The 27640-nt window shown below is 43.0% G+C and overlaps 1 protein-coding gene across 3 annotated transcripts; it reads left to right on the plus strand.

The window, feature by feature from the left end:
• On the plus strand, positions 1 to 26851 carry ankdd1b (ankyrin repeat and death domain containing 1B). Of its 3 annotated transcripts, none has more exons than NM_001127008.1 (15): positions 1 to 290; positions 6338 to 6441; positions 8857 to 8955; positions 9451 to 9549; positions 10131 to 10235; positions 15628 to 15726; positions 16163 to 16267; positions 17999 to 18097; positions 18203 to 18301; positions 21799 to 21897; positions 22585 to 22683; positions 23677 to 23772; positions 24879 to 25080; positions 25803 to 25934; positions 26263 to 26851. In NM_001127008.1, exons 1-15 carry the CDS (start codon positions 113 to 115, stop codon positions 26325 to 26327), a joined length of 1680 nt encoding a protein of 559 aa, NP_001120480.1. In that variant the 5' UTR covers positions 1 to 112; the 3' UTR covers positions 26328 to 26851. The 3 variants fall into 3 exon arrangements, with proteins under 3 accessions (NP_001120480.1, XP_012811780.2, XP_017946552.2); XM_012956326.3 differs by lacking the exon at positions 1 to 290 and adding an exon at positions 5875 to 6151; XM_018091063.2 differs by lacking the exon at positions 1 to 290 and adding an exon at positions 6157 to 6175.
• The last annotated feature ends 789 nt before the right edge of the window (positions 26852 to 27640 follow it).

Here is a 27640-nt window from a genome sequence, read left to right on the forward strand (position 1 = left end):
CAACATCAGAGAGTGAAGCAGGACTGGGAGGATTAAGTGGTATGCAAGGGCCAGAAGACGGCAATAAGAGAAGGATCCTGTTAGTACATGGAATAGGAGGCAGCCAATGAAAATGGTTATGAGAAAAAAAGCAACAGCCCAGCAAGAACAGTGGGCATCAGAAACAGGGGAGGAAGAACCAAGCAAGCAGAACCATGCTCAGAAGGTGCTGAATACGGTGACTGGGCTCGTACAGTCTGTACGCAATAGAAATGTCACTGAAAATGACTCAGGAGACCACCATGAAATATGTAAGTGTATATATATATATATGCTCAGGGATATGTGTGTGTGTGTATATGTGTATGTTTGCACTAAATAGGGTATGCTTAAACAGGTTGGTGCACAAAGTTGTTTTTTTGCATAAAGGTAGAATACCTCAGCAAAATAGATTCATTAAAGTTATTTATAAATGTAATTACTACCGAATGCAGTTTATGTAATAGGGGTCTGCTCCAGGTCTGTTAATCAGAGCGTTTGCAACATGTTGCAGTTGTGCAGAGAATATCAGCAGCCAGACACCTTACAATTACAAATAACTTTAAAACCATTGAAAATGATTTAATTTCATTTATAAACTAAATGTTCTTTATGCATTCTCAGATCATTAAAAGTCTATAAAACCAAAAACCTGCAGATTTGTGTTTTTTGGCTGTTTAAAATAACACCACCCGGCAGGGAAATGAGATGTGTGCCCAGGATATGTCTCTTACTGGCTCTGTGTAAGTCAGGGTCATTTGAAGCAGTGTTAGAATTGGATGGTAGAACACGCAGTTAGTTGTGGTTCTGCACATCTGTACCCGCATACACATAACACTGCTACGGGCATCTTTTTTGCTTCATTCCCAGGACTGGAAAGGATTTTTTCCTTCTCATAAAATGTTTATATGTGAAGAAGGTGTTATAGGACCAGATATAGTGTCTTTGTGTTTTCTCTTCAAGCCTGACATCTATGTAATATATAAACCTTTGAAGAAGAGAAAATATTTTATATATACATCAAAAGGAAATGTTTCAACAGAAACTACTGGTAGTTAAAGATGAGTAACAGTATGGGCACCATTGGCCGCTGTATTTTCCCCCTTGGGCTGCAACCCTTTTTGCACTGGCACCCATCATAGCATAACTGTCCCCAAGTATCATATGTACAGCAATAGGAGAAAGGTCCTTGCTAAGTGCCCAGCCAGTCATACTAGTTGCCATGGAGTGTGTGAGTGCAGTGTAACTGGTGTTAACATGGGAAGATATTTACAAGAAAAACAGAATAATGTAGGGCACATTTAAGTCCACAAGTGCAATTGTCAGTTTCTCATGAAAGACCACTTTCATGAGAGGTACTTGCACTCCTTGCACTTGGTATAGTTGCTCTCTGCACCGCTCAGTCCTTCCTGCATTGCGTTCCACCACCAAATTAACCAGGCGGTAGCTCCACGGTTCCCTCAGCACCTTGCGCTATACATGCCGTACAATGGGCACCAATAGAAAATATTTGCTGCAACTGTGTCCAATATGCAACAAAGAGCAAATCATATATTAATATGGTCAGCAACCAAGCCTTAGTTTATACATTTTCAAAAAATGAAATAAGCAATAGCACCCATAAGGATGACCTGGTGTGTGTGTATGGCCAGTGCTTTATTTGTGTGGCCCTACTAGAATATCACAATCTACATTTAGGTACAATGCTTAGGCCAGACCACTCCTCTGCACTGCAATTACTGCACAGCACTAGGCTTTACAGACATCATCATACAAAAAGTTGCACTTCACTGTGTATGCAGCACAGACTGTGTCCCCAAAACACCTCTAAATTGTGCATGATTCAGAATGGGGAGTCCTGCACTTAACATCTGTTTAACACAAGGGTCCCTTTCACTAACACTGCACAGGGCTCAAGGTGCAGTGCTCAAAAGACAAAATTTTAGTGCAAGGAGCTCATTAAATAAGAACATTGGCCTCTATCCAAAAATAGTTTAATAATAACTATATATGTGTATGTAAACATTTATGTGATGGATTTGTTTAGGCTATTTTATTTGTCAGGCAGAGGTCACTTAAGTTCTTATTGTTTGTATATTTGTGCAGCTGAATGTACTAATTCCACACTTCACACTATTTCACAAAATAAAAAGGACCAAGACTGCTATGTTTCTGTGTATTTGCAATTTTTCCTAAATTTGTTCTAACAAGAACCCACCTTGCTCTCCCCTCCCAGCCATTCAGGTGTGCCTTTCTTTTGGTGCTTGTATGCCAAGGGTCTCTATATTTCATATTTCACATTATGGCACAGCTAAAGATGAACCTCCACCTCTGCTACTGCTGCACCCTATCTGGAAAGGCATGTTGGCTGGGACAGGGGGCAAAACCAAGTGCACATGTAAATGATAGTGCAACTAGTAAGACTTTCCCTGCACCCCCTGTTGATTAACCCCTAGCAGTATTGCTTTTAAGAAAGAAATGGTTTAGTGCATAGAGAGCCTTGGCATATATGTAATTAGAGTGGTATATAGCAAATACCTCATATCCAGAGCACATCTGTAGGGGGACAAATGCCCTCAAACTGCTACCAAATAGAGCATCCCATGTAAAGGCTGCTTGAGAAAAACTAAAATACTGAGTATAAATATACAATCCTTGTATTCTTACTGGTATTTTGAATGTTTATTGTGAAACGATATAGCAGGTATCCAGAATGTGTTGTTTGGGCACATTTTTCTGGCACAACTTGATTTGCAGAGGCAGGACCCAGCACTATGATCAGTTTGCTGATGTTTATTCAGTATGTGAAGGCCGGGAAATTTCACACAACCAAGAATGCACTTACCCCAGGGAGATTTCTTATATGAAATTGCATTTACATCCAAACCACAGCACTTCAGAAGAAACTGACAGATCCTTAGTTTGCTCAGTAATTTAGCCCCCAAGCTAAGACTGCCTTCGGCAAGACTGTAAATAACATTACTGCCCAGTCTTTCTGGATGAACAGGTTTCTGCCTATTTGAATAACTCACACATAAAGTAACATTTAAACACGATATCTGGTTCTATAGAGTGTGATAGCCATGCAGGCCTGCTCCAAGCTACCTGCTGCCCAACGGTACAATGGGGCACCCCATTATTTCAATGAACTCATCCTTTGTAGTTTAGTGGATCTGGTTAGCAGTGATACCTTGCAATTCTGGGGTCCTAGGTTTGATTCCAGCTATGGTACTATATAAAAGGAATGTGCTTGTTTTATATGGGTACTTTGGATTCTCCCCACACTCCAAAAACATACAGGCAGGTTAACTGACTCCTGGCAAAACAAAAAGTGTGAATGTGATAGGGTAGCCCCACTAGTGAAGAATTTCCTTTATGGCAGTGTTTATTGCCCAGTATAGGCATTTTTCTTAAATGCCTTTGAGAGTAATTGTATGTCCAGAGCTGAGAAAGGTAGGCACCAACTCCAGTCTATGTCAGTGAAGGGACCATTAGAATGAGGTTTAGTCAGAACAGGTCTAGCCTTGATAGCTATGCAACTATGAAATCTCCAAGGGATCTGTATTGGGTTAATCTATTGTATATCAATGCAAAGCCACCAGATAATTCTTTAATGATAGTGTCCCTTTAGCAGGGAAGATCTGTGCCCCAAAGATGCCCCAGTAGCCCCCCATCTTCTTTTCTACTGATTCCCTGCCCATGCTCTGCGCTGCTGTCACTTACCTGAGCTTATGGGCCCACTCACATTATACTGTATATATAGAATATAAATGGCACATTATACTGTATATATAGAATATAAATGTCACATTATACTGTATATATAGAATATAAATGTCACATTATACTGTATATATAGAATATAAATGTCACAATATACTGTATATATAGAATATAAATGGCACATTATACTGTATATATAGAATATAAATGTCACAATATACTGTATATATAGAATATAAATGGCACATTATACTGTATATATAGAATATAAATGGCACATTATACTGTATATATAGAATATAAATGGCACATTATACTGTATATATAGAATATAAATGGCAGTATATACTGTATATATATGTAGCCCACCTGTTAAATGCTTGTGTGGCACTACCTGCTGAAGCACTATCCTTGGCGCTACAGGAGTCCTGAGCCCCCGCTTACTATGGGGGTTAACAGGGATTTCTCCCTTAAAGGCGTGCCTCCACCCAGGGATGGTGTTGTGGAACTATAATCCACCCCCTGGGAACTTAACAGTCTCTAGTACCTCTGCCTGGGATCCACACACAGCCCCCAGTACCTTGCCCCTCCCTGGGGTAGTAGCTTACCGGCAGGTAGGTGATCCTTGTGCAGGAAATAGTCAGATACACACGGAGTATGATGAATTAGATGAATCAGTTTATTAGGGCAGGACCTCTCCAGGAGTGGCACATATTATTGATACACAGCATGCAGGGCTTTATCTCCTCACTACTCATTGAGAGCTTTCTCCTGTTGGGCAACTCACGGTACTCACGCCAAGTGTCTCCTTCTAGGTGATCTCCCCGGTACTCACGCCAGAAGGCACCCCCTCTTGGGGCCCTTCCCGGTACTCACGCTAGGCAGCATCACCACAGGCAGCCCACTCCGGTACTCACGCCTAAGCTCCCTCAGATCCAGCCTCCTGGGTTAGCGGTGACCTTGTCCACCTACCTAACCACTTATGGCCCTGCACTCCGGCTGATGTAATGCCAGGAGGTCTTAACCTCACTTCCACTCCTGGAGGGGCAATGTCCGCCCATTCTAAACTCCTGGTGTCCTACATATTACTCCTAGAGCAATCTATTATATAACTTCTAACACGAAGCTATACCTGGGGTACTCCTCACTGGAGCAGTCCCCAAAATGTCTCACCACCAGCACATGGCTGCATCCCCTTATATGGGCCTATGCACCACCCTGTGGCCATATCCCGAACTGCAGGTATACACCCTGTTAACTGTTTAACAACCCAGTCATCCCAGTGTTCCTGTTTACTATCACCACCCTGTGGCCTGTCCTAGGGGTTCCTGTCCTAAGGGCCCATTTTTGGTAAACCCCTACATATAGAATATAACTGTCACATTATACTGTATATATAGAATATAAATGTCACAATATACTGTATATATACAATAAATATAATATAAATGTCATGATACAAAGCAAATTAGTAATTAATTCAGATTTACATTACATGGCAACTCTGAAACCAGTGCAATTAGCATCAGAATTTAATAATCAGTTCTGTAGCATCAGCTTGTTTTCTGCTTGATAATTTGCAACAACCCCTAAGCTCTGTTCTTCAACAGCTGCCCAGATCCCACTGAGCATGTGCAGTGTCACTGACACTTCTTACAAAATCCCAGACGGGGAGTTGCTGTGACAACTGTAAAGGCCTGGATCATTACTGTTAGAGAGATACTGAACCTTTAGGCTGGTGTAGTAAAAATATGACATTTCTATCCATATTCATTTTTAGGGTTTAGTTCTCCTTTAATGAACAGTTGCAATATATTTTAGAACCACCCTTCAGAAAATGAGAAATAGATTTCGGTTGAATACATAAGCTCATATGCAACTAATGAGGTCAAAAAAGGCTTAACTGGCTGCAGATATCCACCCATTTTTGGGCACCTTAACCTGACATTTTCTCTTGTTCCTTTACTTCCCATGGCCCTCCTATGGAGATATAAACCCCTAACAAGGAGCCAGAGGAGGTTTTACTAGAAGACTGATGTCACAGGGGAAGAGGGGTTGGATGGTACAACCCACAGCAGGGACATCTCAAGTTTTCTCATAGTCTGTAAAAGACACTATAATCCTGGTCTGCTTGGCCTGACAAGTTTGCTATAAACCCCCAGAACCTGAGAAAAACCCTCTCACCCATAACCAAGATGGCTAAAAAAGCTTTACAAGGATATTTGGCAACAGGAAACTGACCAGTTGTGTATAGCAAACACAAAGCTAAAGTAAAACCTATGTGTTATCTCGGGTGTGGCTGCAGCAAGATTTCTTCCTGGGATTGCAACGTCCGGCTGAGTTCTTGGGTTCTATGTTCTCTGCGTGTTAAACTTTTGACTGCCATTCCATCCTGCTCTTCCTCTGGCATGTAATAGCCCTGATTCTTTACTTTGTAGGTAGCTGTCTTATCTCAATGCCTTGCCTTTAGCCTGGGCTCCATGATGGTACCCTGGGTAATGGAGGAACAAACCTTGACTCAGTATATGTTGTTTTTCTGATTTAGCAATGAGAATTAAACACGCTTTGCCTAATAATGTGTAAATATTTGTTGCAGTGCTGCATAAAGAAATGGCCTTTCATGACGCTGCTAAAAAGGATGATGTGCTAGCCATGACTCGGCTGCTGGAACAAAAAGCTAACATTAATGCCAAGAATAATGTGAGTATAAGCTGTGTATGTAATACGGTTCCTTTTTACTAGGAGAGTGTTAAATCTTTTGTACTGTGTGTTATGCTGGGAGAGTAATAATATGTTTGAGTTTTAAAGAATATTAAATCCCATATACTGTGCGTGATCTTGTGAGATTAACAATTCCGATGTACTGTACCGATGTACTGTATGTGATGCTGGGGCAGAAGTAAATCCCATGTACTGTATGTGATGCTGGGGCAGAAGTAAATCCCATGTACTGTATGTGATGCTGGGGCAGAAGTAAATCCCATGTACTGTATGTGATGCTGGGGCAGAAGTAAATCCCATGTACTGTATGTGATGCTGGGACAGAAGTAAATCCCGTGTACTGTATGTGATGCTGGGGCAGAAGTAAATCCCGTGTACTGTATGTGATGCTGGGACAGAAGTAAATCCCATGTACTGTATGTGATGCTGGGAGAGTATTTAATCCTACATACTGTGTGTAATGCTGGAGTATTAACTCCCATGTGCTGCTTATGATGCAAACACTAGATGCATACGGATTCCAAACAGAAGCGCATTAGGTTGAATATTCAGTGTAAATTATAAATGTCTCTTTCCCAGAATGACTAAATTGTAATGATATAATAATGGAGCCTAGGGACAGGGGTGAGGAGCTGGGAGCAGTAGTGGAAGGGAAGAAGAGATCTGAGCGGGGCTGGAGATGGAGAATGAGTAGCCCAGTAACTGCATGTAAATAAGGCATCTCTAACCAGAAAGTTGTAACTTAATAACAGCTGCCAACCCTTCACAACAGCTCTGACCTATCAGGGGAAAATGGGAGATTTATATTAAGTGCAGCTACCCCTGATATCCATCAGCTGTACATCAATAAATGGGCTGTTGGCACATTATCCTCCCACCCACTGTTTACAGTTTTCACAGTCTGCAGTCTGAAATCCAGAGAGGACTCTGGCTTAATTTATGTGGAATCCAGCCAATCACTGCCTGACATGCCATAGAACCCCCGCGTTACCGCCTAACACTAAACTTCATCATCCCGCCCCTGATACCAGCTCCATCTGCAACATCATCCATCCCCGTCTGCCTGGCAAGCCTACCTGAAGGGCAGAATGTTCCTTTTACCATACCAAGACCAGTAATCCCCAACCAGTGGCTCGCAAGCATAACGTTGCTCACCAACGCCTTGGACTGAAAAGTGCCATGTGTAATACTAACAGAGCCGATGCTGCCATCAGGGTAAACAAACCCTTTGTATAAATCTGTTTAACTTGATATATTTCCCTTAAAAAATAATGGTTCCCTGAGAAAAAGATCTCCACCAACAGCTATAGAACAACCACCTAATACCACAATTCTGGGGTACTTTTTTACATGTTGTGCCTCAGCATTACTGTATATGTAGGGGGTGGCACCTTGGCATCCGGGGCGGGCCAAGTCGACTGGGCACCCTAGGCAACCCTCCCCATGCTTTGGCGCGCATGCACAGTTCAGGGGGTGCGATGTGATGGGTCATTGCCCCCACCGCTAATGACAAGTGGCGGGCTGCAATGACAAAGAAGGAGGACTAGGGGTAGGCAGGAGAGGCTCTTCTGCCTACCCCTAGTTCCGGCCCTGTTCCGGCATTCCTACAGTATTGTGCACACCAGTGCCACAGGAGCAAGTGATGCCTGCATGGCAGTGATCCCCAACCAGTGGCTCGTGGGCAACATGTTGCTCCCCAACCCCTTGGATGTTGCTCCCAGTGGCCTCAAAGCAGGTGCTTATTTGTTAATTTCTGGTTAGGAGGCAAGTTCTGGTTACATGAAAACCCAGTGTAATTGCCAAAAAGAGCCTTGTGTAGGCTTCCAGTAAACATAGGGATCATCAAATAGCCAATTATGGCTTTCATTGGTACCTCCAGGAACCTTCTTCATGCTTATGTTGCTCTCCAAAACTTTTTTGTCTTTAACTTAAAATACATAATTGGGAAACAAGAGATTCACAGCAAATGGTTGTGTAATGAATAACTGATATGCTTGTTCTCTGTATGGGTATGGGATCCATTATCTGGAAAGTTCTGAATTACAGGGCCATCTCCTGTAGCCTCCATTATAAGCAAATCATTTTCATTTTTAAAAATTTAATTTTTCTTTCTAATAAACAGTACCTTGTACTTGGTGCCAACTAAGATATCATTCGTCCTTATTGGAGGCAAAGCAATCCCATTGAGTTTATTTAATGTTTAATTGATTTTTAAGTTTTACTTAAGGAACAGAGATCCAGATTACAGAATGATCCCTTATCCAGAAAACCCCAGGTCCCAATCATTCTGGATAACAGGTCCCATAACTGTATAGCCATATTATAACAGTATGTGTGGATACATGTGAATAACGTAGGACATATGAAGCCCTAATTTCCCTCTCTCCTCCTCAGCTCAACAGGACAGCGCTTCACTTTGCTGTAGCTGCAAATAAAATGCAGGCCGTGTCCTTCCTCCTGAGCCACAAAGCACGAGTAGATATTGCTGATAAGGTACATTTCTATTTGGTTGTGGGAAGGCCAGTGTTTCACAAAAGTATGTTTGGGGTTTGGAGACTAAGGGGCACATTTACTAATCCTCGAATCCGAATCCCGAATGGGAAAAAAACGGATTGTCGCCGTTGCGATTGTTTAGTATTTGTCGCAACTTTTTCGGCGCCGTTGCGACTTAAGCGTATTTTGCATGATTATTTCGTCGCCGTCGCTATTTTTTGTATTGCACTATAGTAAACGGTGGAAAAACCAATCCGAATTTTTTGCGACGGCGGCGAATAAGTCGCGAAAATTCACAAAACAATCGCAACAGCGTCGAAAAAAATCGTAAAAATACCGATCATTACGAAAAAAAACGCTTTCGGATGCTTTCGGACGTTCGTGGATTAGTAAATGTGCCCCTAAGGGTAGTATGTGTGTTTTCACTAAATATGCAGCAGTAATTCATATTAATAACAGACCTACCCGTTTCTCTGTCTAATTTATACTTTATAGCATGGCCTGACTGTTCTTCACCTGGCGGCATGGTCTGCAGATCTGACTATTGTACAAATGCTGATCAAAGCAGGGATCAGCCAAAAGGCTACTAATCAGGTTAGTAATCTTCACTCTTTCCTAAGTATTAATTGTACAGTACTGTAAAGAAATCCCATGTAAAGACAGACCTGGGCACGACGGTGACAGACGGATGAATTCTTTTAGGCACCATCTTAAATAATGCACCGTTACGTGGAAATTAAATGGTTTTGTTCTTTTCATGCTGTTTGAGTTACAGTTTTTCATTTTAACTGAGCATAAATAAGATATTTCCTAGCTATTTCCACTGAATTGCAGGTAGACTTACTGGTCATGTGATTATTGGTTGTTATGGGTTACTGCTACTGGGCAAAATTAGTGGGGCTCATTTATAAACACTGAGCAAATCTGCACCTGGGTAGTAACCCATAACAACCAATCAGTGATAAGCTTTTTGAGTGAGCTGCAAGTAGAACAATAAAATGAAACATCTGATTGGTTGCCACGGGTAACTGCCAAGGTGAAAATTTGCCCAGTGTTTAAAAATGACCCCCAGTGACTTTTATTACATATGGGGTAACTGTTTTATCAACAGAGACAGAAATGCATATTTGGTCAAATGTATAACTTATTCCAAGCTTGCCTTTTTTTTCTTTTAGGATGGAATGAATGTCTTGCATTTTGCAGCTCAGAATGATAAGAACGACATTGTGGAATATCTTATTAAAGATCTGCAGCTGAAAGACTTAAATATTCTTGATAAGGTATTTCATTTTTCACTGTTATCTGAATGTTCAGTGGTTTTGGGCACCATATGTATTCAAGGGTTGCAGTAGGGATAATAGCCTCTGGGAAGGGACTGTGGCTGTGGGATAGCAGGTATAGTAGGGAGAGATGGTGCCTATAGTAGCAGTGGGGGGATAATAGCCTCTGGGAAGGGACTGTGGCTGTGGGATAGCAGGTATAGTAGGGAGAGATGGTGCCTATAGTAGCAGTGGGGGGATAATAGTCTCTGGGAAGGGACTGTGGCTGTGGGATAGCAGGTATAGTAGGGGAAGATGGTGCCTATAGTAGCAGTGGGGATAATAGCCTCTGGGAAGGGACTGTGGCTGTGGGATAGCAGGAATAGTAGGGAGAGATGGTGCCTATAGTAGCAGTGGGGGGATAATAGCCTCTGGGAAGGGACTGTGGCTGTGGGATAGCAGGTATAGTAGGGGAAGATGGTGCCTATAGTAGCAGTGGGGATAATAGCCTCTGGGAAGGGACTGTGGCTGTGGGATAGCAGGAATAGTAGGGGAAGATGGTGCCTATAGTAGCAGTGGGGGGATAATAGTCTCTGGGAAGGGACTGTGGCTGTGGGATAGCAGGTATAGTAGGGAGAGATGGTGCCTATAGTAGCAGTGGGGGGATAATAGCCTCTGGGAAGGGACTGTGGCTGTGGGATAGCAGGTATAGTAGGGAGAGATGGTGCCTATAGTAGCAGTGGGGGGATAATAGCCTCTGGGAAGGGACTGTGGCTGTGGGACAGCAGGTATAGTAGGGAGAGATGGTGCCTATAGTAGCAGTGGGGGGATAATAGCCTCTGGGAAGGGACTGTGGCTGTGGGATAGCAGGTATAGTAGGGAGAGATGGTGCCTATAGTAGCAGTGGGAAAATAGCCTCTGGGAAGGGACTGTGGCTGTGGAATAGCAGGTATAGTAGGGGAAGATGGTGCCTATAGTAGCAGTGGGGATAATAGCCTCTGGGAAGGGACTGTGGCTGTGGGATAGCAGGAATAGTAGGGGAAGATGGTGCCTATAGTAGCAGTGGGGGGATAATAGTCTCTGGGAAGGGACTGTGGCTGTGGGATAGCAGGTATAGTAGGGAGAGATGGTGCCTATAGTAGCAGTGGGGGGATAATAGCCTCTGGGAAGGGACTGTGGCTGTGGGATAGCAGGTATAGTAGGGAGAGATGGTGCCTATAGTAGCAGTGGGGGGATAATAGCCTCTGGGAAGGGACTGTGGCTGTGGGACAGCAGGTATAGTAGGGAGAGATGGTGCCTATAGTAGCAGTGGGGGGATAATAGCCTCTGGGAAGGGACTGTGGCTGTGGGATAGCAGGTATAGTAGGGAGAGATGGTGCCTATAGTAGCAGTGGGATAATAGCCTCTGGGAAGGGACTGTGGCTGTGGGATAGCAGGTATAGTAGGGAGAGATGGTGCCTATAGTAGCAGTGGGATAATAGCCTCTGGGAAGGGACTGTGGCTGTGGGATAGCAGGTATAGTAGGGAGAGATGGTGCCTATAGTAGCAGTGGGGGGATAATAGCCTCTGGGAAGGGACTGTGGCTGTGGGATAGCAGGTATAGTAGGGAGAGATGGTGCCTATAGTAGCAGTGGGGGGATAATAGCCTCTGGGAAGGGACTGTGGCTGTGGGATAGCAGGTATAGTAGGGAGAGATGGTGCCTATAGTAGCAGTGGGATAATAGCCTCTGGGAAGGGACTGTGGCTGTGGGATAGCAGGTATAGTAGGGGAAGATGGTGCCTATAGTAGTAGTGGGGGGATAATAGCCTCTGGGAAGGGACTGTGGCTGTGGGATAGCAGGTATAGTAGGGAGAGATGGTGCCTATAGTAGCAGTGGGATAATAGCCTCTGGGAAGGGACTGTGGCTGTGGGATAGCAGGTATAGTAGGGAGAGATGGTGCCTATAGTAGCAGTGGGATAAAAGCCTCTGGGAAGGGACTGGGGCTGTGGGATAGCAGGTATAGTAGGGAGAGATGGTGCCTATAGTAGCAGTGGGGGGGATAATAGCCTCTGGGAAGGGACTGTGACTGTGGGATAGCAGGTATAGTAGGGAGAGATGGTGCCTATAGTAGCAGTGGGGGGATAATAGCCTTTGGGAAGGGACTGTGACTGTGGGATAGCAGGTATAGTAGGGAGAGATGGTGCCTATAGTAGCAGTGGGGGGATAATAGCCTTTGGGAAGGGACTGTGACTGTGGGATAGCAGGTATAGTAGGGAGAGATGGTGCCTATAGTAGCAGTGGGGGGATAATAGCCTCTGGGAAGGGACTGTGGCTGTGGGATAGCAGGTATAGTAGGGAGAGATGGTGCCTATAGTAGCAGTGGGGGGATAATAGCCTCTGGGAAGGGACTGTGGCTGTGGGATAGCAGGTATAGTAGGGAGAGATGGTGCCTATAGTAGCAGTGGGGGGGATAATAGCCTCTGGGAAGGGACTGTGGCTGTGGGATAGCAGGTATAGTAGGGAGAGATAGTGCCTATAGTAGCAGTGGGGGGATAATAGCCTCTGGGAAGGGACTGGGGCTGTGGGATAGCAGGTATAGTAGGGAGAGATGGTGCCTATAGTAGCAGTGGGATAATAGCCTCTGGGAAGGGACTGTGGCTGTGGGATAGCAGGTATAGTAGGGAGAGATGGTGCCTATAGTAGCAGTGGGATAATAGCCTCTGGGAAGGGACTGTGGCTGTGGGATAGCAGGTATAGTAGGGAGAGATGGTGCCTATAGTAGCAGTGGGGGATAATAGCCTCTGGGAAGGGACTGTGGCTGTGGGATAGCAGGTATAGTAGGGAGAGATGGTGCCTATAGTAGTAGTGGCTATGCCAGACCTGTTTGCCTGGGCACCACCACATAAGATAACCCGGATCTGAGTGCCGATAAAGAAACATGAGATTCAGGCAGATGGGCCATCAAACAAGAGTATTGTTATCTCAGCAGTACAGGCACCACTATGTCCCGGCAAGGTTACAGGGACAATAATACACCAGTAAATCTGTTATTAACCTTTCATGCTAAGTTATAGCAACCCAGGGCTGCACTATAACTAGATATTACTTGTTATGAATGTTCTTCTTATTGGATTTTTTCTCACATGGGGGAATTGATATGGAACCTGATGTAATTAGTCCAAAGTGAACATAAATATATATAAAACTGATACTGTAGCAAAGCAAAAAATGATGAATGCTGTGCAATATTACTACTATAACAGCATTATTCCAGCCAGCAAGCAAATCCATCCAGCATCTTATTCACTGTATTGTTTTGCCCAATGCATTAACCCCTCCCCCCACATGCTTTGTTTATGCATTAACCCCGAATGTGATTGATCATGTGCTGATAAGGTGTAAATATTTTAGTACCATGCTGTTGAAATAAATCTATATTCATTTTAAAATCCGAATTTAGCATCTTGTGTATTTCGTTTATGCAAGAATCCACAACGGCATTGGAATTCTGGGTAAAATTATGCATGTTGATTGGTGCACGTTACACCTGCTTCTTAAATATTCCCCCCAAACTGTCTATTTAACTCTAATCACATTTTCCTTTAAGGCACCACCCAGCAGTTGTTATTCCCATTGTGGATCAGCGACTGGGTATAAATGTATCCAATTAACCAAAGCTTTCCTAGGAATTAACGACAACACTTTGCATTCTTGGCTCCTGTTTGATGACACAAGGGAGCCACCTGACATTGGAACCAGCAGACCCTGATTTAAAGCCCTATTATCTACCGAATTCCTCCCTGTTCTGTGGAATTGGAAGCCTGGAGTGTTTGAGATAAATGTGACTGATGTGAAGCCAGAAATGTGGCAACACAATATATTACTTGTTCTGTTTGAACTGCACCAAAAGAAACCCTCCCTGCCTGTAAACCCACAGGATATGCCATGGCTTTAATCAGAACTGGATGTGCCGCTCCGACACAGATGCTGCCATAATGGCTCAGGGTTGTGCAGCAAGTTCTTCTCTCACGGCTGGGTAACTCAAACCTGCTAAACCAGAAGTCAAAACTACAAAACAGGGTGCTGTGTGTTTCAGAGAACATATTTACCCAGAGCAAAATAGAGTTACAAAGGCTGTACAAGGTTCAGCACCTCTAGTCATAGCAATAAAGAACCAATCAGGGTTGTATTTTCTATGTAGGCACCTAAAGGCCCATGCCTAGGATAGTCTATATAGAAGAAATATCTATAATTGCAAATTTTTCAATACGAAATGCAAGTCTAAAACTTTGTTTTAGACTTTTGCAATAAAATACTTATTTTATAGTGGCTAAAGGAGTGTGTGCCAGTTTCTGCAATCTCATTCTGGAGATGGACTTGAAGGAAAGTGGGGTACCCCTTGCTTCCACTATTGATGGAGGTCAGAGTTCCAGTGCCAATGGTCTGGGCCTGAATAAAGCCCTGGGAACAAGAAATAATAAAAGGCAGCAGATTATATTGGGGCTGCACCAAAGAAGTACAGCATTAGGCTGAATTCCAGCATTTTTGCAAGATTCAGTTTCTCCTAAATCCTTAGTATTCACAGGCCAGTCCTCTATGATATCATCCCACAGGCTAAACAGATACAGATATGGAACCTGTTGGTCAGAATGCTCAGGACCTGGGGTTTTCCTGTAAGGGATCTTTCTGTAATTTGGGTCTCATTTAAGTCTACTAAAAAATCATTTAAACCCAATGGGATTGTGTTGCCTTCAATAAGGATTAATTATATCTTACTTGGGATCAAGTACAAGTTACTGTTTTATTATTACAGAGAAAGGACATTTTTTACAAAAATGTGAATTATTTGATTAAAATTGAGTCTGAGGGAGATGGCTTTCCCATAATTCAGAGGTTTCTGGATAACAGGTTTCCAGATAATGGATCATATACCTGTATATGCATGTGTATGACATGTATATTATCATTTTCCTGTGGTTCTGTTCAGTATCCCCAAAGGTCTGAACAATCAGAACAGTAGAAAAAAGAAAGAAATTGAGGCTCCTCTTCACTTTATCTGCCAATTAACCATACAGTGGCCAACACGGTGCATCAACGGAACTTTCCAACATGGTAGAACATCGGCAATCCAATCCTAAATGTTAGGTCTGTGGAAATGCCCACCCTGACCTAGGTGTCCATCTTCAGGGTCATATGGTCAACTAAATCAACACTGTCTTCTCAGAGATAATACACTTTTTTTGTTTGTCGTTACAATGGAATATAAGCGTTAGTATTTATTTAATATAAGTATTTATTATCCCCTGCACGGCACAGAGCAAGTGCAACAGTTGCTGCTCTGGTTATTGCATTGTACACAGGGTAAATGATTACTTTTATGGACATTATAGAATTCAGCTTCAACAGCAACATTTTCTCCTTTTATATTACAGAAGAAAAGAAAACCATTTCATTTGGCTGCTGAAAAGGGACATATCGACATGGTTACTAAACTCATTGAGTTTGAACTCTTCACTCTGGAAAAAGACAAGGTATAACCCCTGGGTACTTTTATAAATATAGCTCAGGCCCTAATCAGAGCTCCTATAGAATGGTAGGTATTTTAGGATTAATTCCCAAAAATGGCTGTGACTACTGGGTAAATGTATGCACGGCAAAGTTCTCCTTGCTTAGTCCCTTGCCCCTAGTACAAGCAGAAAGCTTTGCACACATCTCCTTTATACTGGTGACAGTTTCGCTGTAGTGTGTAATGTGCCTCCCATTCTCACTGTATAAAATAGAAGGCAATTTCAGAAAATGATGGCATTGTATTGCTGTGTTTCCTCTTTGGCTGGTGGCGTTTTTTAAAATTATTTAGCTGTAATTTAATGTTGCATCACTGGATGGTCGAGTATTCAATTTAATGCTTTTCCTTCCTAATACTGAACTTTCTATGTTTTGTTATTCTCTATATTTTGCCTTTCACAGGAGGGTAACACAGCTCTTCACTACGCAGCAAAAAATGGCCATAGCAGTGTTGTTGAGACTCTTCTGGAAATATGGAAAGAAAATGAAATAGATGAGCCAAATGAGGTAGGTCACACAGCCCCTGCAGAGATATGGGAACCTACATGCAACATTTCTCCATTTTTACCAAATACTAGGGGGTGGGATACTGTTCGTAGTTGTGACATTTTTCAGGCTGTACCATAGTGCAGGGGGGTTACCTGTGCTTGTCTGTGCCTGTGTTGCCTGTGGTATTTGCAGCCCCCCCCCCCCCCCAACAACTGACTTCTTGAATTTTGCCTATCCCCAGAATATTGTCAGCGGGACACTTCAATTGTGGTCTTGAAACATAAGCAAAAAATCCATCAAATCCTGAAAATATCCCCCCCCCCCCAATGAATTCATTTCACTGGACCAGTCTCTCCTTGGCAAATTCCATTGCATACATATCTCATTGTATGCTGTGATCACCATAAGATTTGACTTCTCCAGTTATTATTCCATATAAGGTTCCTTCCAGGGTATCAACAGTCATATTTTTGGCATTGTTTTTAGTCAGCAGCAGGATAAAAGCTTTTGGTAATATTTTTTCAGTTTTTATGGCCACCTTTCCTCTTCAATGTAAAATGAGGTTCAAGGGTTTTGTTTGGTTATATTGCATGACAAACAAAACTATAAAGTGTCATGCCCAAAGTTAAAAATTAGAATAGAACATTTAAAGCAGAAAATATTTTCCCCAATGGTAAAACATAGATAAGTAGATAAGGGCCTGGAGCAAAAACAAACATAGATAGCAAAAGCAAGACAAAACCTTTATTGATTATGAGATCTATTGCCGAGAAGCCGTAAATACAGAAGAGGCCACTAAAGTATTTAAACCTACTGCATAAGCTCCCAGATTCTAATCTGAGTCATACAACTCAATAAACTACAATAAATTGTGCCTACATGTGCACTAACAGGAAGAGATAAAACTAGATGTTGGCAGCTAATCTGCCCTGTGACAGAGGAAAGAAGGGAGAGCAGCTATTGACATGTAGAATAAAGAGAGTTTGTGTGCCTGCCAGCTGTAGCAGTAACTGCTTGGCAATAGCACTTACTGGCTCTGGGGTGCAGTAACCACCACCCAGGGGGATCTGTGCTAGTGATGTGTGGGTTGTGGCAGGTTTGTGTGGGTTTGGGCTGAGCTCTTACTTTGTGCCCCTGATTAAGGGTGGTAGAACCCAAAACGTGTAAGGCATTATGGCTCTGATGTAAGCTGAGCAAATAAAGAATTATTTTTATTGGAATATTGGCTGCTGTCCTGTACAATTTTTTTTTTAGCTCTTCCTTCTGCCCTTCCTGCCCATTACCTTATAGTGCCCAGCTTCCAACACCCGAAGCCTCTATTTATATGGGCACACCTTGTCTTTTTTGTGATGTGAGAGATGGGCCTGGTTGGCATGGGTCTATAAACAGAGGTGGCTTGCCAGGCTGGGCACGGGCGGGTTAGGGTCAGGTGCGAGTTGACTTTTTGCTGACTGGCACATCAATAATTTTGTGCCTCTACAAGTTCTAGTAAAGCCTGAGTGATCATTTGTTTGTATCCCTTGGGTTTCTTTCATTTCTATGTGTTTGTTACTCAAACAACTAAAGTAAAATGATCTGAGCAATAACATGCAACAGTTTTATCCCACAACATCACTTAAACCCAAGTGCCACAGAATCCTGGTCCAGTGAATATCTCCTTTGATTAAAATTAATAGCAATAGAATGTAATTGACCACATACAGATAAAAGACTGTAAAATGTTTATGTTTCTTTCCTGTATTAAATTAGAGTGGGGCAACGCCGTTCTACCTGGCAGCTGGAGGAGGCCACGTGGCTTGTGCAGAATTACTATTGCATAAAGGAAGCAATATCAACACTACAACACATGTATGTTCTGCTGATTCACTGGCTTTTCATTAAATAAATAATAGAAGTTATTATAAAGAATGCTTGTAATTATGAGTTATTTTTTATTTGATTCTCTCTTTGAAGGATGGCTATGGTGCATTGCACATTGCAGCACAGAATGGTTTCACCTCCTTTGTCAGCTTTCTCTTAAACAATGCAATTGAGTCCAACCCCGAGCCTAATGTAAGTACGGATCAGTGCCGGAAGAATCCATTCTCTTCTGCTTTAAACATAGACATTTATTTTGAAGTTTGAAAAAGGGATTGTGAAAACAGTTAATGTTCCTATGCCTTACAGAGTGGGTTGGGTTTGAGGTTGGTACCAGCATAGCTACATGCCATGGGAAAGCTGACATGCCAAGGTTTATGGCACAGGATTGAAGTTTTCTGTTTTGTTTTGGTTGTTTAGACTTGTCAATGAAATTCTTGGCCTTGTCTCGAATACAAGTTTATAGAATAATGAAAATTGTGATGTAGTTGTTTATTGGCACATTATGTGCAAGAGTAAGCTACTAACACAAACGGAGGAACACGTGATTTCTGTAGGCATGTACTGCCCTGGTCTTGTCACCTTCCTTTTGCAGTGATGAATTGTATTGTGTGCAATTATTATTATTAACATTTATTTATAAAGCGCCAACATATTCCGCAACGCTGTACAATAAGTGGGTTTCATACATTGGACATACAGAGTAACATATAAAGCAACCAATAACCGATACAAGAGATGAAGAGGGCAATAACCCAGACAATAACCCAGAGCCTATTGTGATATTGTCCTCCATGCACATAAAAACCCCATTCTATAGTTATCTGTCAATAAGTCACAATATACCCAATACAAAGAACAATATAACCAATAGCCCCATGGTACAAAGCTTATGATTGGGTATTAGCTGCATAATGTCTTTTTAATAGGGGATATAATTGAGTACTTGTGTAGATGGAACCAGTTCTATATAACTATATAAATAAAGCTAGGAATGCAAGGACACATGGGAGATGAATGACTGGCTGGATGCCATTCTATTAGCTTGCAACCAATTCCCCCTGAAGCTGGGACCAGATAGATGCCTCTCTTCCTGCTTTACAATCTAGGGAATGTGGCAGTTTCAGAACAACAGCTCTGAATGTCAGCTAGATTACCTGATACACCATGATGCTTGGCAGTGCAGTCTGTCAGTGGGGGCCTTCACTTTGTGTCAGCATGATCTTATTATTATTATTATTATTATTCATTATTTGTATAAAGAACATAACCTGAGATTTTATATAATTCCCTATCACATTCACACACTATGGGCAGTTTTATCACAAGCCGGTCTGCCTGTATATCTTTGGGGTTGGGGGAAGCCAATAGCCTAGAGCAGTGCTGTCCAACTGGCGGCCCGCGACCCCCCTCTGTGTGGCCCCCCACCTGTCTGGCTGCTTTGATGGCTTACTCTTGTGTAAGCTCCAAATGGTATCAGTACTGTGATTAACTGCCCCCCCTGCATGGTTCTCACCTCAGATTCAGGCTGTAATCAGGCTGTATTGTTTAAATATGTAATCCCCTGTGTTGTTCACACCTTTTAATCTCTGCATTGTTCACCCCCTGCAGTGTTCACCCCCTGCAGTGTTCACACCTCAGGCTCAGGCTGTAATCACCCATATTGTTCCCCTGTTCACACCTCAGGAGCAGTAGAAACCCACAAATAATCCCTGCACACTACAAAAAGAACATATACTGAGGTAGTACTGCAATTAAATTTTTTTTTAATATATAGTTATTCTGCAGACTGTAGGAGCAGTGCCAGCATTGTGTCACTGTAGGCTGCCTGTGTGTGCCATACACACAGGCAGCATAGGGCAAGCAGAGTATGGCACACACAGGCAGGGTAGGGAAGGCAGAGTATGGCACACAGGCAGAGTATGGCACACACAGGCCAAGTATGGCACAAACCAGCCAAGAATGGCAAACACAGTGAATGTATGGCACACAGGCAGGGTAGGAAAGGCAGAGTATGGCACACGCAGGCAGGGTAGGGAAGGCAGAGTATGGCACACACAGGCAGGGTAGGGCAGACAGAGTATGGCACACACAGACCAAGTATGGCACAAACCAGCCAAGAATGGCACACACAGTGAATGTATGGCACACAGGCAGGGTAGGAAAGGCAGAGTATGGCACACACAGGCAGGGTAGGGAAGGCAGAGTATGGCACACATAGGCAGGGTAGGAAAGGCAGAGTATGGCACACACAGGCAGGGTACGGAAGGCAGAGTATGGCACACACAGGCAGGGTAGGGAAGGCAGAGTATGGCACACACAGGCAGGGTAGGGAAGGCAGAGTATGGCAGGTTTTTGCTGTACTACAACCATTAATATGGGTATGGTCATGTGACAACATGGGTGTGGTTTCAAGTGGGTGCGGTTTCAAAAAGGGGAGTGGTCAAAACTGGCTTCCATTATCGGCCCTCCACCATGAAGGTCGGAAAAATTCCGGCCCTCGGTACAACAGAAGTTGGACAGCACTGGCCTAGAGTAAAACACCCAAGCATAGGGAGAACACACCCACTCTTCCACATAATGCTACGGCTGGAATTGGAGCTAAATCTGCGACACTACAATATAGCAGTTCTAACCTCTGTGCCGCCATGTTGTCCCTCATACTGAATACTGAACTTTTTTCTCCACTAACTGTGTTCTCACTGGAGACTGAAACCTCAGATAGCGGCACACAATTCCTACTGTTTTTGTCTACTGTGTGGCATATGCATTGTATATAGTTACATAGTTAATCTGGGTTGAAAAAACCCAAAGTAGATTAAGTACAATTTCTGCAAATGATCCCAGGGGCAAATGTATCTTACTATAAAGATCTATCAATACACTCACATTGATTACTGTGCGTATACTGACCTATCTATGTAGATCTTAGTATCGCAGTAGCCTTGGATATTCTGTTTGTTCAAGAAGTAATCCAAGCCATAGCTTATCTTTCTATGTGAACAAAATAGGTGCTAGGAACATTATTGTCCCCCAACCCTTGACTGGTGGATAAAGCAGTAAAGAGATCCCTGGATCCTTATTTTATAAATGTCTGTGCGTCTGTGCATTCACACCCAGGCCTAGATATATGAACCCTGAATGGGGCACAGCCTGTATGGCTGGACTGTAGAAGTGACCAGAAAAGGCAATGATAGGGAATCTCAGGCAAAGCCTATGTTTGTGTGTGTCTGGTTTCCATTGTAATAGTGCCACCCAGTTCCACCAGTGAGCATTCCCCCAAGGGCCGCTGTGTGCCAGGATATATGGTTTCTCACTGCCAGCATTCAGATGACAAAGGGGCATATTTAAGAAAGGGCAAGTTTTCTCCTTGTTTAATTCTGCAACCATTCCCAGCATCACCGTGTAAAATCATAATTACATCACCAAGGGCGTAACGTGCCATAATTACACCAGGCAAAAAGACCCAATGTTCACCAGTTAATCGCCAATTGCCAATGTCATGGCAAAATTTCATAAATATGCCCCTTGGTGCAGAATGACTGCCCTGAAACCCACGTGTGAAACCATATAACTGTGTGTCCCTGTGTGTACTGAAGGAATTTACTGCCGGTACTGATGGCGGGTGTTTAAGGGGAAGGGGCAGAACTGGGACAGCTCAGCTGGTCTGACATAGGAATTCATCTTTGCAGGAGAGAAACAACCCCTTCCACCTCGCGCTCTTAAATAACCACATGGAAATCATTGACATTCTGCTAGAGAGAAAGTACGACATTAACGCCACAAACGCAGTAAGTACCTTATTGCCTCTGCCGTTACAGCAGCCTGAGGTATATGATGAAAATTATATTTTTTTACCCACAATGCAGTGTTTCCCCCAGCAGACACCCGGGAGCACGATTTATCAAAGGCCAAGATGGAAAAATAAACTCAGTCTCATGATGTTGCTCTGCTTAGAACTGACCAGAGAAATGTCACACTAACCGCTCACTAACTTTACTGGCTGAGCACAGCAAGGTCACATGACATTCCTGTTGTAAGCTCTACGGGGCAGGGACCTCCATCCTCTTGTCTCTTTTACTTAACTTATTGCCACTGTACCTTGTATTTATTGTTATACTTTGTATTTATCTATTATTATCTGTAACCCCCTGTTTGTATTAATTTATTCTACTGTACAGCGCTGCGTACATAAGTAGCGCTTTATTAATAAAGATATACATACATACATGCACTAAATTAATTCCTACTGACTGTCTAGTTGGCTGAAATGAGCAGCAGGTGGCGCTGTTGTTTCATTATATGAGCACTGCACAAACTCCTACTACCATGAAAACTAGAAAAAAAAATAATGTAAATTGCAAAAGTGCTCAGAAGAGCAATTTTACATTCATTTGTTTTGAAAGTTTACATTTCCTTTAAAGAGGGTTCTATTTAATGAACAACAATTTAGTGATTTTTATTCTATTTAACTGTAGAGGCAACAGAGCCCCCTGCACCTGGCAGCTGAATATAAGAACACGGAGCTGGTGGAAAAGCTCCTCATAGCGGGATGTGATCTCACAATCTCTGATAAGGTACTGCAATCTCTTATACTTGATTGGCTCGTGTACCCACAGAAAAACCTCTGGGTTGTGGGTAGGACTTGCAGTTATGGGTGGGGGTCATGGGTCTTTATGTAAGCAGTTATAAGTTGGGTCGGTAGTTGGTCCAGTTGGTTAAAAATGTGGGTTGGGAGTCATGTATCTGGGTTTAATAAATCGCACCCGCATAGGAGCATCCCTTTGTTTGCAACAGCTGTCGAGCTACAAGGAGAGCGTTCCAGCCCCAGGGATAGTGGGGATCATTTATAAAGTTGTCCCTCTGCTATTGTCACCGGATGTTTATTACCATGATGCACTGCTGTAAGGGTGGCAGATAATTTTATTGGGTTTAAATGAATGTAAAATAATAGGCTTTTAGAAGGGCACCCAATTCTTCTGATGATCTGGTAACATGGTACAACTGCTCACCCCCATAGGCCATTGTTGCAAATGTGATAACTGCACAAGGAAAGAGCATTGAGAGCCTCCTTCAAATAGGAGCTTCCATGTACCTTGCTCAGATGATTCTATCTGTCTGATGCAAAAAGACCCACTGATTTTTAGGAATTATATACCCCCATTGAGGCAGTGTGCCAAATGCACTATGCTCTGTTTCAGGCACCGAGTTCTGGGGCTGCCCTGAAGAATATAGTGATGAATATAGCACTTACTGCGTTTGTCAGTGGGGAGTCATATAGGCGCCCCCACTGCCACCCCTGCCTGTCATCTGATATGAAAGTTAAGGAGCAGCAGAGGATGCGGGCCACCAGGGGGCCCTGTTCTGCCTGTGTAGGGGTTATCTGCTGTAATTCTGCCCATGGGATAAGTGACCCTATAATGTTCTGAGTTCTGCCAGCATCACACTGCTCCCACAAATATCAGCTAGCAGGCAAGGACTCCCCCACGGTTCCTATATAAACATAGGATTCCTATAAATGCTAAATGCCATAGTAACATCTTTATTGGTGCATTTATTACCCACTGCAGCAAAAGAAAACCGCCCTGGGTACTGCCGCTCGGAGTAACCACATCCTTATCGTGGATATGATTATCAAAGCAGAGAGATACTATGGGCTGATACAGGTAAGGGGCACAAGTGCTGACAGTAGCAGGGGGATTCACTGCAGGTTGCAAATTGGGTTCTTTTTCTCTAATCTGCTTGCCAGGTCATTCAATGAGAAATTTCTATAACATACCTACTAACATTTGAAAAATGCAAAGTGTTTTGACCACACCCACTTGTGTGACCACACCCCCTAAATGCCACTCCCATTTTACTCAATTTGCCAGGTTATGTTAAACACATTTCTGTGTAATTACAGTGTTGCTAATGAAAGTGAAATTGCCCTTTAAGCTGCAAGTCTCAGTTCCCCCAAGAGACCTGTTTAGCTTATTAGTTACAATAGGTGTTGAGTATTCTGGGCTCTGTGCCAAAATCCGGACAGTTGGGAGGTATGCTATAGGGAATGTGATATAACGTGAGCTGGTACTGGTTATAGGAACTCAACTCACGGAGATCCTGTATTGGTAATGGAAGTTCTTACTGAGGAAAAAACACTTAATTGTGGGTGAAAACCTTGTAATGAAATTTGGACTTTGTAGCCTATTAAAGGATAAGTAAACCTTAACAATGTGTCAATGTGTGCTGTTAATATGAATGCCTTTTGTTACAACAACGCCAACTGCCGGTCTGTTTCTGACAGTGATCAGAAGAAGAAAGGGCGGATCTGATGTTCTCCTGGGTAGAAAAAACATTAAAAACCCTCAGATAACTTTTCTCACATAATTTCTAACCAGAAGAACTGTTTCCTCGCAACTATGTCACGGTCAGAAAACGACCAGCAGGCGGCGCTAATGTAACAATATCTATTTAAATTAACAGTACACATTCCCCTTAATATCTTCAAATCTTGAAAAAGAAAGTAATGTAATGAATGTAAATTGCAAAAGAGCTTAGAATAGCACTCTCATTAATTGTTTACTTATCCTTTAAATAAATGAGGCATTCCTTTATTTTCCCTTTTTCCCAAACCCAGGCTGCATTATTGCGGCAGTCTGTGCACAACACAGCGCATTCTTTTCTTATGATCACTATTAGGGCTGAATTGTTGTGATTTAATTGGATGGAATCCAGGGCCAGGCTTTCCATGGCACATCCTTGGCATTCTCTCTTATTGTCTTTTGTTCAGGGGCCCAATGAGAACAGCGAGCAGGGGGATCAGGAGGAGATTCTAACATTTAAACAGGACCACTCCTCCAAGACCAGGCTGATCCGATCAGCGCTCTGGAACCTGGCGTATAAACATCTCAAGCCGGACGAATGGAAAAAGATGGCTCAGGGCTGGAAGTTCACAGAGGCTCAGATTAAAGCTATAGAGGAACAGTGGACTGGTATGGGCACCCACGCACCTTATTGTACCTGGAACCTGTAATATTCACTTATCTGCCCCTGTATTGCTGTATGAGGCCCAGCTGACTCCATAGTCAGTCAATATAAAGGCACAAATGATGCTGAACAAAATCATTTAGGCATTAAATATATATATTAGATATTAGATATAATTGGTGGGATCAGGGTCGTATTTACCATATAAGCACCCAAGGTCCCTGTCTAGGGCAGCAATTTTAAGAGGGCAGCCCTCAAATACCTATATGGGGAGCTAAAACTTGCAAAAATAACAAAACCTCCTCTGCTACTGCTGGATACTTACTGACTAAATCTGGCAGCAGAGTTGGGGGGAGTGCCTGAACCCCCAAGATAAGTGCAAACACAGTACACAGTTCTACTCATGCGCCAATCAGGGGCCGAGGGGTGGGGCTGAGCTCTGGTGCCCGGGGTAGGCTGAGTGTGGTGGGTTGGATGCCCCTCATTTTTATTGTTTTGCTGCCTCAGAAAGGGGCTCCAGCCCCCTGCATTGCCAGGGACCCTTTCTTCCTCTGTTTCCCTGGGCTGAATTTATATCCATGGGAATAACTGAACCTACTTATTAGGCTGCTGGGTTGGATGAGTGGGTGGGACCAAGTGTGGGCAGCATGACAATGCCATTTTGCCCTGTGTTACAATAAAATGATACAAACACTAATAGCCCCCCCCCCCCCCCTGTTTCTCACAGGAAAAGAAAGCTACAAAGAGCACTGTCACAGGATGCTACTCATCTGGCTCCATGGGGTTCTGCTGGCCAAGGAAAACCCGATTAAAGCTCTCTATGAGGTTCTGGTAGAAATGGGGCACAAGGAGACAGCAGGTAATTATTTAAACCCCTATGGATAAATAGATAGACAGACAGATGATGACTAAGGGGCAGTGACACATTACTGAGGGTCATTTATCAACACTGGGCAAATTTGCCCGTGGCCAGTAACCCATATCAACCAAATTGTTGCATTTATCGTTTTACTGTTTTTACTCAAAAAAAGCTAATCACTTATTGGTTGCTATGGTTTACTGTCCATGGGTAAATTGGCCTATTGTTGATAAATGAGCCCCAATCTTTATACTACAGGTTCATTTAACACTGCCCCTTTAAATTTCCCCCCAATATAAGAACAATGACAATTGCACTTTTCCTGCAGAAAACTTCCGAGCAGAATGCACCAATGGGAGTAACACAGAGGCCAAGAAATGCTGCATTTCATAAGCAGGAATCCAGCGACAGAAGGCTGCCGTCCCTGCACCCCCCCAACCGTAACGAGCCTCTCATGGGATCTACTGCCCGCCATGATCCAGTGGCACCAACCCACAGTAATGAAAGGAACGAGTGCAGCAGCAGCAGCAGCATCATTTGCATTTTGGGAAAATATCACCAAATTTAGATATTTTTCAGCAACCAGACACAATCCGACCAGAACTAAATCTTGGTTACCCCGTACAGTATCCTCCCTGGCAACATGACTGTTATATACAGAAGACCCAGTTTAGCTGTGCTTATACACAGGGTGAGCAGATACCGCTTGTATTATTCCCTGCACAGGGTGCCATGTTCCCAATGTTCTTTCCCTTTACATTGGAATGATTGTTAGCTTCTGAGCATCGGTTTATTAGCCCTACAGGTCACCTGGTCTTTGTGCCTATGGGCTGCGCTGTATGTGCTGATATGACTACAAACTCTCGGACTGTGTCTGTGTATTTTTATATATAAAGTTCTATATTTTTAAAAAAAAAGTCATTTTTGTCATTTAAATGTGCAAATTGTATATATTTCAATACACTGAGTGCTAAGATTATATAGAACTCAGTAACCAGCACAGTAGCAAAAAAACCTTGAATTATGAAATATCAAACTTGAACACTGATAAATCACCCCCTAAGTGAAACCTGCCTGACTGCTGGTTGATCCAGAGGAAGGCAAAACCCCATTCTGTAGCCTCTGTAATTTGCCTCAAACTCTGAGGATTCTCCTGGGGCAGAGTCTGTCTTACTTTGGAATCCTTATAATATACTTTTATTATTATTTGATAATTATTTGAACACAATACAAGGAGAAATAATGCCTTCCAATTAGTCATCAAGTTTCAGGACCAAAAGAAACAAGATTTATATAACTTATATAATGTTAGTAACGTTTATTTTGCACACAAGAAAAGAATTTAATTATTTTTAAGGGTGCCAGGTCCCCTTTAAGTGGCTGTACATGGGCGGCTGGCCCCCAGAGCCCCCAGAGGTCACACAGATACCACACAAGGGGCCATAAACGCTCTTGGTGCCTTTTGCATTTATTCAGGCCAACTAATCAGAACAGTGGGAAGGAAAGAGGAGCCATAGAAATGCAACTCCACTTTCTTGCGGCCAACCAATGGGAATTTTCCATCATAACTGCTAATTCTCGATCCACCAGGATAATAATCAGTCGGAACAAGCATGGAGTACATGGGCGACAGTTGTGCAGTGTGAGGTGGGAAGCATCGCTCAGCCGGGGTATCTACTGATAAGTGATGGCTGCCTCCATGGCTA

Source organism: Xenopus tropicalis, chromosome 1, assembly GCF_000004195.4.
Source record: "Xenopus tropicalis strain Nigerian chromosome 1, UCB_Xtro_10.0, whole genome shotgun sequence".
Classification (NCBI taxonomy): domain Eukaryota; kingdom Metazoa; phylum Chordata; class Amphibia; order Anura; family Pipidae; genus Xenopus; species Xenopus tropicalis.